At 35.6% G+C, this 13,279-nt stretch overlaps 1 protein-coding gene across 1 annotated transcript in view; it reads left to right on the top strand.

The window, feature by feature from the left end:
• Window positions 1–12,640, top strand: part of USP7 (ubiquitin specific peptidase 7) — a 72,128-nt gene extending 59,488 nt beyond the window's left edge. The window contains exons 21-31 of the mRNA XM_032197372.1: window positions 343–443; window positions 1,826–1,979; window positions 2,707–2,774; window positions 3,968–4,076; window positions 4,168–4,245; window positions 4,529–4,629; window positions 5,139–5,238; window positions 6,085–6,204; window positions 7,487–7,558; window positions 8,455–8,545; window positions 11,270–12,640. Coding sequence (XP_032053263.1) covers window positions 343–443; window positions 1,826–1,979; window positions 2,707–2,774; window positions 3,968–4,076; window positions 4,168–4,245; window positions 4,529–4,629; window positions 5,139–5,238; window positions 6,085–6,204; window positions 7,487–7,558; window positions 8,455–8,545; window positions 11,270–11,376 — 1,101 coding nt within the window. The 3' untranslated portion in view covers window positions 11,377–12,640. The remainder of the gene's footprint in view (window positions 1–342; window positions 444–1,825; window positions 1,980–2,706; window positions 2,775–3,967; window positions 4,077–4,167; window positions 4,246–4,528; window positions 4,630–5,138; window positions 5,239–6,084; window positions 6,205–7,486; window positions 7,559–8,454; window positions 8,546–11,269) is intronic.
• Window positions 12,641–13,279: the final 639 nt, after the last annotated feature.

The following is a 13,279-nucleotide window of genomic DNA, read 5'->3' as shown; positions in this document are numbered from 1 at the left end:
CTTTCTGGAAGCTGCATGAGTAGAAAATTAATCTGAAATTTACAAAATTTCAGTGGTATAATAATACTGAATGATAAAATACTTTAAGATAACTTGAGTGAGAATCCTAAGGTAAAGTATTGGTAAAATAAGCATTTTCATCCATAATAATGAGGTGGCTGTGAACCTTACCTAAGATTGCATTTAATTAAAAAAAAAAAAAAAAAAAAAAGTATACACGCACACTTCTTTCAGTTGAAAGAAGATAACTTTTATCTTGTCTGATTACGTTTACTATTGTGACTTTTGTTTTTGTCTCTTGTTCATTCTGTGTGATAAACAATTTTTGTTTTTTTGTTGCAGGAAGTTAAACCCAATTTAACAGAAAGGATTCAAGACTATGATGTATCTCTTGATAAAGCCCTTGATGAACTCATGGATGGTGACATCATAGTGTTTCAGAAGTATGTATTTTAAGGGGCAGGCTTATGATTGGAATTAAATCACCTGGTTCACTTTGAAAACAGAACTTCCTTTAATTTAGTGCTCTAACAGGAGAAAAGTATAGTTTTCCAGCAGTAGACATTCTCAGCAGTTCTCACTTGTTCATTCAAAGGGGAAATTAAAAAAATATCAATAGCTGTTTAATTATAACTTTACATAATTTAAGGAAATTCATCCTAGTTTAGAAAACTAATGCTCATAAATACTGAAATACATCTCACTATTACCAAAGAGTGTGGTTCAGCATTACTTCTGCGTTCTGCAGCTTTTTACTTGGAGCCACTGTAACCCAAACAGTGAAGAGCCTACCAGAATTTCAGACCTTGGGTTCTGTACCACCAGTGCTGTACAAGGCTCTTGACTTGGAGCTCCTTTCAACTTAGAACTGAACTCCTCTCCATTTTTCCTTTTATTCATGCTCACTTTAAGTTCCATATTGGTCTGCGGTGATGAGATGCTCCCAGTTTGCCTGAGTGTATGCAACTCTTGGGTGTACTGGTGCTTCGACTGGAGTTTTCTCTAAGGCAACAGGAGAACTCCTGCTTCTTTATACATTAAAGGGATCTTTCCTAAGCTTGTCAGGGCTATAAATCAGCATTTCAATGCTCTCACTCCTGATGGTCACACCCAACTGTGTTGCTCTGTTTCTCTCCATGGGCTGACAGTGGGTGGAAGCCAGCTAGTCTATCTTCAGCACTCTTACCCCAGATTATGTGAGATGAATGTATTTCTCATGTCATGCCTTGGAACTCGCATTCCCTGTTGACCCAGTTGGTGTTATGCACCTTTGGCTGGCTGCTGACTTTTGGGTAAGTGCACAGCTTGTACCCTGGTGCTATTTCTCTGCTGAGAAGATAGGGGTACCGGTCAGTAGTGACCCAAACCAGCATCTGTGCAGGTTGTTTTGCTTCTGTGGTTCAAGGAGTGCTGTTGTACATCTGGCCTCTGTGCAAAGCAATTGATACAGGGGTATACAGAAAGTTTTGGCAGCATTAATAAAGACACACACTAATGTGCCAGGGTGGAGAGGGAGGGAAGAGCGTTGTTAGAATGCTGCTGTGAAATGAGTGGAAGTGTCTATTGCCAGATTGCCAAATGAGAGAGCACGGTGTGCAAGTGCATTGACTCGTGCACTGCACAGAAATACTCAAGGGTGTGAGTCACTACTGACTGTATTAATTATACTGTGTACAAGTGGTGGCTCCTTAAAAAGGTTTCTTAACTTTATTTCTGTATTTCTCAACTGTCACTGATTTACTGTAGAACCTGTTTAAGAGCCCTAGCTACGTGTATCTATAACAATGTAATGTGTAATGGTGTTATCATTTGTCTGCTCTTGTAGGGACGATCCAGAAAATGATAACAGTGAACTACCAACAGCTAAGGAATACTTCAGAGACCTCTATCATCGAGTGGATGTCATTTTCTGTGATAAAACCATCCCCAATGACCCTGGCTTTGTAGTTACTTTATCCAATAGAATGAACTACTTTCAGGCACGTACCCTATTTGTTTCTTTGCATTTATTTCCTTGTGCTGGAAGTGACTTCTGCATTAGTTCAAAAGCATGTTATAAATATTTTTAGGGAAGAGTAGATACATTCTTGTACACTTCTTGCATTATGGTAAGAAAAAAAAAATAAGAAAACCACTAATGCTTCTGAGAAGAAAATACTTAAAAAAAAAAAAAAAATAATAATAATATTATTTTATTAATTGGAGTTCATGCTGTGGCATGAAAATATTGATGGGAACAACATGGTGATATAACACAGCAAGCAAATTTCCTTTGAGTGAATTAAAGAACAGTGAAAATCTTCAAAGAACAAAGAATACAGGTTTCCTAAAAAATATTATAATGAAAAACAAGAGGAGTACAGCTATTGTTGTGGCCCTTTGGTGACAGTGATTTATTGTAATTAGAGACATGTTCCCCTCCCATTCCCTTTCTTTCTTACTCTGGGTCACTTGTTCAGAAGCTAGCAATAGTAGTTTCTTCTTTTCTTGGAGTAGACATAGTGGGTCTCTCCCATTATTTCTCTAGCATGACATTTTTGAAGTAGAATAATGAATGATTGGGGTTGGACCAAATGACCTCTAGAAAATGACCTTCCAACCTTAAAAATGACCTTCCAACCTTAAGCATTCTGTGGTTGTATGACTGTAGAGCAGTGCCACAACTGTCTGAAAAAACACAGAACTTAAACAAATTTTTGTTTGCAGGTTGCAAAGACAGTTGCACAAAGACTTAATACGGATCCAATGTTATTACAGTTTTTCAAGTCTCAAGGGTAAGACAAATTTTCTAGTTTGGTGTTCTGCGTCTAAAGTATTATTTAAAATACTTAGCCCCAAAATAAGTAGGTTTCAGTTAATTTGTAGCTTTTTCATGTTGTAAACTAATTTTTTATCGTTATAATGTTAACATTCCGGGCCACGCAGCAAGTTTCATAGACAATTCACTATTACAGTGGTTGGCTCTAGAGACCCCATGAATTGTTCATTTTATAAGAATTGTAGTAAGTACAATTAAAAAAAAAAAAAGCATTTTAAAGAATTGTTGTTTAATTAAAATTTCTGAAATTATTAATTGTTTCAGAGCCTTTATGGTATGGGTCAAGTTTATTAAACTAATGGAAGTGCTATTTCAGAATATGCAGATGTCTAGAATGGAGGACGCCAGAAATAAGTGCATATGTGAAAGCAGGATTTTTGCTGCTGTTAAAGCTTTAAATGCAGGAGCTACTTGTTTCTGACTTTTATTTTTACTATTTATTTCCTGGAAGTCTGCAAATAAGGAAAGATAACTTCATCCTGTCCAGACCCTGTACAATGACAGTGATCCCACAGAGCTGCTAAAAGGGTTGTTTCTGTTTGAAGTGGTGGTTTTGGGCACAGTTGTGTAAAACTGGATTTGAATCTATAGAAAACTGCAACTGCAGCAGAAAACAGCATACTAGTAGCTATAGGTATATTCTGCAGGAATAACGTGCACACAGATTGTATAAACTTTTTGTATGTATGTAAATGTAGAGTGCTCTTGAATCGTTAAACCTTCAGGTCTCTCCCTTCCTCATCAAGGAGCCTGTATCAGTATGGATAGCTCTGTAGTTTACTGGGCTTCGGTCACTCTGGAATTTTGCTGTGTCATATGGCCCCACAAATTAACCTTTCACAATCTAAATCAGGTGACTTCAGTGCTGCTATACTAGTAGTTTCAGAGGAATGTAGGTCTGCCACTCTGCAGGATTAAAGGTGAACTCTTAAACATCCAAGTGAGTTAACATGTACAGCAATAGTATTTCTGTTGCCCTGTGCTTGCCTGTTTCTAAAAATCAGTAAAGCATTGGATATAATGCTGCTTAGCCTGTACTAGCAATTACGTGAAACTAGTAGCCAGGAATAAAAATGTTCTTGGTACTTTGATTTACTGAGCAGCAATGGATTGCAAAGAGATGTTTGTTTTTCTTTTTTTCTTCTGTAGTTATAGGGATGGCCCTGGCAATCCTCTTAGGCATAATTATGAAGGTACTTTAAGAGATCTTCTGCAGTTCTTCAAGCCTAGGCAACCTAAAAAACTTTACTATCAACAGGTACGAGTTTTTTGTTTTTGTTAGTGTGAATAATAATAAAAAATTGCCCTGTACAAAGTATGCCTAAAGTGTTTCTCTTTTCTTCTTTAAGCTCAAAATGAAAATAACTGACTTTGAAAACAGAAGAAGTTTTAAATGCATATGGCTAAATAGCCAGTTTAGGGAAGAGGTGAGTGAGGTTGGCTGTTGTTTGTTATAATTTCTTTGTAGAAGAATGTTCGTACATTCTGCTGCCTCTGAAGAACACCAAGTTAGAACAGAGATGCACCTTATAGAAAACAATGCCAGTTATTAACAAAAAAAAATAAAATATTGAAGCAGTTGTTCACTTCAGTAACTTTTATGTTTTAAATATGGATTTTTGATGAAAAATCCAGTGTTTTCTGTGCTTTAATATGGTTGTTTACACTTTCAGGTTTTCTAATCACTTTTCTGTTCTAAATACCACCTAGGAAATAACAGTATATCCAGATAAGCATGGGTGTGTGCGGGACCTGTTAGAAGAATGTAAAAAAGTTGTAGAACTCTCTGAAAAAGGTTCAGGGAAATTAAGGTAAAGCTGGAAGATTTTGTATTTCCTCTATGTGATTGTATGTAGAAAAGTATCCATAGAACTTAAAATACTGTGAAAACTATTATTATGTAATGAAGTCTAATATTGTGTTAAAAAATTAAAAGATTCAGGAGTCCCATTTAAGATAATTATTATTAAATACAAATAGGAATCTTACATAGCTATGTAAGTTCATGAAATAAAAAATAAATTCTTGAGATGCTTAAGATTCATCAATCTCAACTATTAATTCACAATTTAATAATTGTTTCCAATTCATGCTGTTCACTTTTCAGGAGAGAAAAGTGAGATCATTTAAAGAGAGTTTAAAAATTAGTAAAACCCTTGCACTGCTAAAATTGAAAATTCAATCCTAGTATCTGTTTACGTTCTGACTATACTAATTCTTAAGGTTTGAGAAACTAATGTTGCATTGTTTTTTGTCTTTTCCTCACCACCCTTCATCCCTCCCCTTTTAATGTTTTTTTTTCTGTTCATGTGTTTTTAAGGCTGCTAGAAATTGTAAGTTACAAAATAATTGGTGTCCATCAGGAAGACGAGCTGTTAGAGTGTTTGTCACCTGCAACAAGTCGAACGTTTCGAATAGAGGTAAATACTACTTTCTTTAAGAAACTTTAAAACTTTGAAAGAAGAAATTATCTCAAGTGGTTATTGTCTTTTCCTAGATTCTGTTTTTCAAATACTGTGACAACTTGCAGCAAGCAAGAATACATGATTATACATATATATTTTAAAAATGATCCTTCTAAAATCTCTGTTCCATCTCCTACCCTGTAATGGTTCCATTCTTTCAATCTTTACATATGTTTATATAACAAAACATGAACAATTGGCAAGGGCCTGTCTTGAGAACATTTGCCTTCTTAGCAATAATTAATTCCAAGATTTGTATGGGGACTCATCATGCAAATTTTCATGCTTGGAACCCACATTGATATGCAGAATCGTATCCTAGAAGACTGCTTCCTTTTCTTTTTAAGTTAGAGCTTCTGAAGTCAAATCTTGTTACTTAGTGTGATTTTTCTAAACATTTCATCTTGCAAATCTGTTAACTTGCCTCAAAGATAAAAAAAAAAAAAAAAAAAAAAAAAGAATAGTAAGCTTCCAATGTAAAGCTGTCATGAAAAGATGACAAGAGAAGGTCTGTAATATTTTTATAACTACAGATGATGGAAGATTTCATGTCAAAAAAGCCATCCAGGAAAGCCAAGAGAGTATTTTACTGAATAGGGGAAGCTCGAGTGTTGTTGTGACAGAGATGAATGGGGGTGGGGAGATGACACTGTCAAAAAAAGGTCTGTCTTTAATTGTTTTTAAATAGACTTGTTTTGCATCAGTAACAATACATTAATTGTGCATTTAGTTACTTAATATGTTGGGTTTTTTAGTGGAATCTTTAGCTGATTGCAGTCTTAATTTTATGTCTGTATCTAGGAAATTCCTCTGGACCAGGTAGATATAGATAAAGAAAATGAGATGCTAATCACAGTGGCACATTTCCACAAAGAGGTTTTTGGGACATTTGGAATTCCATTCTTGCTGAGGATACACCAGGTACATATGCCTCCCTTTTCTCCTTATGTGATAATCTTTCTGATGTTTCTTAAAATACTGTAAAAGAAATAGAGTTCGTAAAAATTGTTCCTGTTTAAAAAAAGGGGAAAAAAAAAAAGTTCTGCCTCATACATGCATTTTTGTGGTTAAATCCCTTACTGTCTTGATTCTCCTTTGATTGTCCTCAGATTGTTCAGTGTTTCAGTGAGCCTTTTTAGGTCGTGAACATCAAGCTGGTGATTGACATGCTGTATATGTAATATTAAAATAAAAGTAGAATCTGATTTCTAATACTGTGTTAGCAATTCCGATGTAAACTTAGTGGCAGAAGTGGTGAAGCCAATGTTGTTCGGCTTCTTATTGAGACAAATGATTATGACAAATTAGTGAGGTTGCTTTCTTGAACATTTTCTAAGATGACTGCGTTTTATAATTTATTTCATAACTTTAATAATTTGGTATGCTTTATCTTCCAGAGCTGGAAGTTAATATAAGAATGAAAGCTAATTTTGAAAGTTTAATTTATATTAAATTTTTATGTGTTGCTACTCTAACCAAGTGTCACACTATTTCTTTCAATAGGAAAGTGTTTTTGTGAAGGCAGTTAGCACTTGTGCTTTTAAATAATTTTTCTGGTTTTTGTTTGCTAGTGTATATGAAAATTACATAGTTTCATAAAAGTTTTGGAGTGAGAAATGAATCTCTGAATCTTTGTGTCATTTTACCATATTTCCATATTTTTGACCAATGTAGAGTAAAATCTTTGTGTTAATTTTTGGTGGAGACTGCATTTCCCTAAGATAGCTCTATTGATCTTTAAGTTAACACTGTCTGGTATTATATTTCAAGCAGCTTATATACACAACATGCAGAAAAATACTATAAAATTTACCAGTTGAGGGGAAGCATCACAGCTGTAGAGGTTTGAAGAAGCAATATGCTTAGGAAAGATCACTTAAGAATGTACATATTATTATTTTTTAAATCCCTATTTTGCTGCTAATTTTCTAACTTTGTTTCTTAACTTTAACCTGACTTGTATATATTGAGCAAGTCAATTTATGGGATAGATTGCATGAAGATGAATTGATAAGACTCGCAGATGCCGAGTTTACAGAAAGTTGTACATTGTATGTACTCTATTGTAGTAGTGTTGACACTTCAGTAATTTTGGTAATAACTGAGAGATTAAGATATGCAATGTATTCTGATGTAGCTTGAAGTAGGACATGTTTACAGTACCCCTTTTGTTTTTTGATGTTAAAAATCTTGTAATCATTAGGGTGAACACTTCAGAGAAGTTATGAAGCGGATTCAGACAATGCTGGACATACAAGAAAAAGAATTTGAAAAGGTAATTGCAAGTTGGAAGAAGTTTTATTGCTGAAGGCAGACTCTTAAGTTTATTTCAAGAAGTTGGAAAACTGTAAATTAGGGATAAGTGTAGATGTTGATCAGTAGAACAGTTGCTTGCCCTAATGACCTTTCTGAGAATAATTAGGCAGAACATGTAGGACTAGTACTGTGTAAAAGCAAAATAGCTGAACAACCTATAAAAAGTTTGGATAGTACAGAAGCTCAAGAGGCCATGCACTTTAGTTTTCTGCTCAGAGTAGAACTAGCTTAAAGTTAAGTCAGGTTGCTCAGGATTTTACCTAGTTGCAATTTAAATATTCCCAAGAGTGGGAATTCTGCCATGTTCTGAGCAGTTATTTTAGAGCTATATCACTGTCATTGTGAAGGTCTTTTTCTTACTTGAGATCAGAATTATCAGAATTTGTCATTTTTGCAGCTTGTGATAGTAGCCTCTTGTCCTTTTGCTGTGCACCTCTTGGAAAAGTCTGCCTCAGTCTTCACTGTATCACCCTTCAGTTGGTGGAAGACTGGATGTTCCTGTTAGCCTTTAGTTCTCTGAGTTAAATAAACGTTTCCCTTAGCTGCTTCTATGCCTCGTGCTACAGCCCGCTAACTGTCTTACTGGCCTTTGCTGGAACCGCTGCAGTTTGTTTCCAACTCACTTTCATTAGAGGGCCTGAACCTGGACACAATATTCCAGATGCAGTCTCAAGATTTCCTGACTGTTCATTTTATCCTGCTGTCTACGTAGCTGATGAAGATCTTAAACAGGATTGACTTTGGTATCAGCCCCTGAAGAATACCACTCATAACCAGCTGTGTTTTATACTGTGAAGTTAGACTTAGAGGCTTTATTTCAGTACAGTATCTTAACATTTTTCTTCCTTTTCATAGTTTAAATTTGCAATTGTAATGATGGGCCGACACCAGTATCTCAATGAAGATGAGTATGAAGTGAACTTGAAAGATTTTGAGCCCCAACCTGGTGAGTTGTTCTCAGTCTGACTATTATTCTGACCTGCTGAAGTCAGGTTTGCCAGTTATAAGGCAGTTATCCTTAACTCAGAATGCAGAAACAGATCAGTTGTTCTTTGTATGTCAAGTACACTGTATATAGTAACTAAGCAAGTGTTTGCCTATACTTGTATTCACACTTAACTGTTTGTCTTGAGAATATATACATGTATTCTGTAGACATATAAATTACTGCATAGTGTTTGCTTGTGAGCTAAAAGTTCGCGTTTGAACAACCAGCATTTGAGCAACCAAATGGGTCAAATATCCATACAGCATACTTTATAGAAGAGAGTTCTGTTACTTGCACTGTATCTGTATTGCCCATCTTCTCCTTTGTATATTTGATTCTCACATTGTTATTGGAGTAGGTGCTCATGTTACTCCTAAAACATAAGAAGGTGCATCCTCATAAGCTCCTTAAGTGTGCCACAAAGAGGTATTTGAGTTCTCATATTCATTGAAGACATTTCTTGTTCTTTCCTGATACCTTTAACGAATCTGTAGAATTTAACAAGAATATTACATATGTGACTAGGATGCTCTTTAGATTCTTTAGACAAGATTCACCAAACTACAAATTCGGCTCTGTTCTGAATTTGTCAGTGGAGGTGGTCTACCATCTTATTTACTCAACTGATATTTAAAGCGTTATTCTCTGAGGAATATACACATGCAAGAAACCAGGTTATTCATTGAGGAGTCTCATCACAGTCATCTTTGGGGAGTTTTAGTTGGAAATGACATCCTTGAAATTGCAGTTAGGGCTGTATTGAAAGTCATGAGTTGTCTTCCCCCCCAAATTTGCCAAATTTGCTCAGATGTTTTTCAAGCTCTGGACTTATATAACAGTTGTAAAGATTTCCTGTGACTGTCCATTTATTTGAAAATCCATATAGAATTAGGCCTGTAGTGTTAATGAGTACTTTATAGGGACCTAGCAAGAAGTCATCTCATTGGTATGTCATACAGCCAGGTTTAAGGCTAACGTCTGTGAATATGAGGGGACTTGCCAAAACTTTGGATGTCTCCATGTGAACAGGCCATCAGTGAGCAGAGGGAAGTGTGGTTGATGTCACTGGGGGGACCTGGTTTTCTGCACGCATTGTGGGGGGTCTCTGGATGACTAACTCAGAAGTAGACATTTGTCAGTGGGCATATAAGCCCTTTCTTGTGTGTTCAGATCAGGCAGAGTCCTGATTTTGTTCTAAGTCATCTTTCTGAGTGCAGGGAAAGGGAAGGCAATAGTCCAAAACAAGTTATTGGACTTTCTGAGCAAAGCTAGAGCCAGTATTGCTGAGGCAATGTGAAAGACTAGGTAACTAGGTCAAAAGTACAAAACATGGAAGAAATTGGAAAGGGGAGAACTTAGTGTTTGAAGCAGCTGCAGGGAATCTGAGACTAATGGGCTTCCATTTGAGACTTGCCCTTTTGGTATTATAAACTTTGATAGAATTAACTCCCCACAAGATTCTCCTGTTGGGTGATATGATGTCCTAATGACTTCTTATCTAAATAGTATTTCAAGGTGTAGGGCTCACAAGTTTCTACAAATACCAGATTTTAACATGTGCTGAACTTACTGAACTGAAGGTTTGTCTTTCACTAATTTTATCAACATAGTTGGTGTCAATCAATGCTGTCCCTCTCCATTTGTAAAGATGCACTCTAATGACAATTGTGCTAACAGCGTATGATTTCACTTCTTTCTTTAAAAGACATTAAGGTGATCTCAGCCAGATTGGCAGTACTTTTACATTGGACATTGACCATTACGTCTAAAAGGAAAATTATTTTGATTTGAAGAAAATACAACCAAAAATGCAGATGCAGGCAACCAGAAAGGTCAAGTGTTTTATGCTTTAGTGATTGCAGATGATGTCCTGAAATATAGGAGTGTGCTCTCTTGCTGGGGGGCTATTTAGTTTGTGCCATTATCATTTCACTTCAAAGAACATTTGATGCTCTCCATTGAAGACATTTTAAAAGGGAGTATTTTCCATTTGCAAGAAGTACATGGAATGTGTTTTTTCATGAAAATTAGCAGTAGGTAAAAACAATATTGGGTTGAACACGTGAAAAATTTTGTATGGTTTCTGCATAGTCCAAATATGACTAATTTTTTTCTCAGAAAATGAGTACAAGGTCGGTTACATGATTTCTTAATAAACTCATAATTTGCGTTTTACATGTTTTTAAGAATGTTCCTACTTAAACCAGGTGATAAGAATAGCTTAATACAGCAGCAATCACTTATACTGTGGCAAATACTATAGGTTATCATATTTAGATTATGATTTCCTCTTTCAAGCACCGCCTAGCACTTCTGTGAAAGGTGGTATTCCAGTTGACTTCAATTGGCATGCTTCTAGCTATAAATCGCAAAAGCAAGGGTTGTTTTTTGTTGTTTTTTAACTTTAGCATATACTTCACTGCTATAAACTCCTGTAAGTGACTGAAGAGGAGGAAAACAAGCTACCTGATGCAGAAAACAGTTGTAGAAATATTACTGGGAGGAAAGTTGTGGTCAGGAAAGCAGCTGTTATGGCTGGGGATTATAAGAGTGTTCTGCAGCCCTCTTCCATGCTGTATGATTCCTAGCAAACTGAACAGGGGCATGCATGAGTAGTTTGTGTAAAGGAGTCTTTTCAACTTACTCTTAAAAACTTCATTTTTTTTCTCTTTTCTTTTCTAGGCAACATGTCTCATCCAAGGCCATGGCTAGGGCTTGACCATTTCAATAAAGCCCCAAAGAGAAGTCGCTACACTTACCTTGAAAAAGCTATTAAAATCCATAACTGACTTACTTAACCAGATTGTCAAGGCAAGGGACAAAAATAAGTGTGTGTGTGCACCTTTTTAACAACTGTAGAACTTTGGTACACGTGCACTATATCTGAAGTCTTCAGCAAGAGGATTTGCTGCTGATGTTAATTTTATTTTGTTGAGGCTGTTCAGTTTGGCTTCTCTGTATCTATTGACTGCCCTTTTTGAGCAAAATGAAGGTGTTTTTATAAAGCTTGGATGCCAATGAGAGTTATTTTATGGTAAACGTAATGCAAGGCAATTGTCAGCATAATGAGGGAAGAGTTTAGTAGAACAGTTGACATTGGCAAAATATTTGTCTGTAGTACGTTTATAGATGGCATAAGCTGGCTGGCTGCCCTTCCTGGTATGGTATTCACCATCACTGCAGCTAGTAAGTCTTATGTTTAGACTCACATCAGATTTATTTCCTTCAGTTATACTTTAAATGACATTTTTGTGCATTTGTAAATGCAAAAAACTCACATCATCAATAAATAGCAATCTCTACTTCATTGTGTACATTGTTGGCACTTATTCGGGATTTTTGTCTCCTCCAGCTGCATAGAATCTTTTTTAATGAACTAGTTTTCATTTAATTTAGTCACTACTTTGCATCCTGTTTTGCCAAGTGGATGCCCTGACTCCTAAAATGAGATATTTGGGTCTTTTTATTAAATTATCAACCATTGTTGAATACAGTTGCAATTTATTATGCCATCTTCTGGGAAACAGAATGACACTCAAAGTTGGCAAAAGCAAGTGAAAGGATTATAAATATCATTAATTTAGTTAACATGGGAAGAGATGGGGAAAACACAAGAAATAGCCTTTTAGCACAGAGGGGCATGCTCACTAGTATTTAGTAAGCTGTTGACTTTGTATAAAAAAGGAAGAAAAAAAAAAAAGAAAAAAAGAAAAACTGAAATTGTATATTTAATGAATGAACATGTACAATTTAACACTTGGAGGTTAATTTTGTTGGGTGAGTCTGCAAGTGAATTTCACTGATGTTGATATTCATTGTGTGTAGTTTTATTTCAGTCCCCAGACTGCTTCCTTTTATTTTGGAGCTAATGCCAGCCGCGTGTCTAGTTTTGAGTGCAGTAAAGATAGAATCAGCAATCCACACTTAATTTTACATTTTTTTCCAGTATTTTATTTTGTTTCTGTAGCCGCAGTGTACAACAACTCTTCCTGTATATTGCCTTTTTTTGCTGGAAAATGTTGTATGTTGAATAAAATTTTCTATAAAATTTTTCTTCAGTGAGTGATGACATGGAAGTTGAAGAAGATTTTCTCTTCTCCCTGGAAATAGTGTTCTGGGAAAGTACTTTTATTTGTGGGGTTTTGCTAAAGGTGTGTTTTCTTGTTTTCAGTGTTGACAATTGTATAACCCTCATATTGGTTGTTTTGGAGTTTGGGGGGAAATTTGTGGGGTTTTGTGTTCAGTTGTTTTAGGTTTTGGATTTTTTTTTTCTTTTTTTGTTTTGTTCTGTTTTTGGGTGTCTTGTTTTGTTTTTTTTTTTTTTTTACCTCCTAACTAGTTTCATTTGAGCTTAACAAATAGAAGGGTTTTCCTGGAAGGAACCATGTACAAATACTATGAATGGAAAAATTATTTTGCTAGTTTGTTTGTAAAGCTTGTAGTAGAGTCTTTGTGGTAGACTTGACTCTGCCTGCCTGTACAAAATTTTGTCGTCCAGATTCTCAAGTCTAATATTATAAATGGTGTGAAATTAAAATCTGGAGTCTCTAAAGGTAAGCTCCCTTAATAGAGTGATAGGTTTCCTCTGTAGTGTGCTCCCTGTATTCATAACCAAAACAAAGTTCTTAGAAGCTTCCTTTTCTCAGACCTACCAATAAACATTTAGTAGGGGTTGTATACATGTGATGGCCT

This window comes from Aythya fuligula, chromosome 15 (genome assembly GCF_009819795.1).
Source record: "Aythya fuligula isolate bAytFul2 chromosome 15, bAytFul2.pri, whole genome shotgun sequence".
In the NCBI taxonomy this organism is placed as follows: domain Eukaryota; kingdom Metazoa; phylum Chordata; class Aves; order Anseriformes; family Anatidae; genus Aythya; species Aythya fuligula.
The sequence above is the reverse complement of the archived record's forward strand: the minus strand, read 5'-3'. Positions and strand labels throughout refer to the sequence as shown.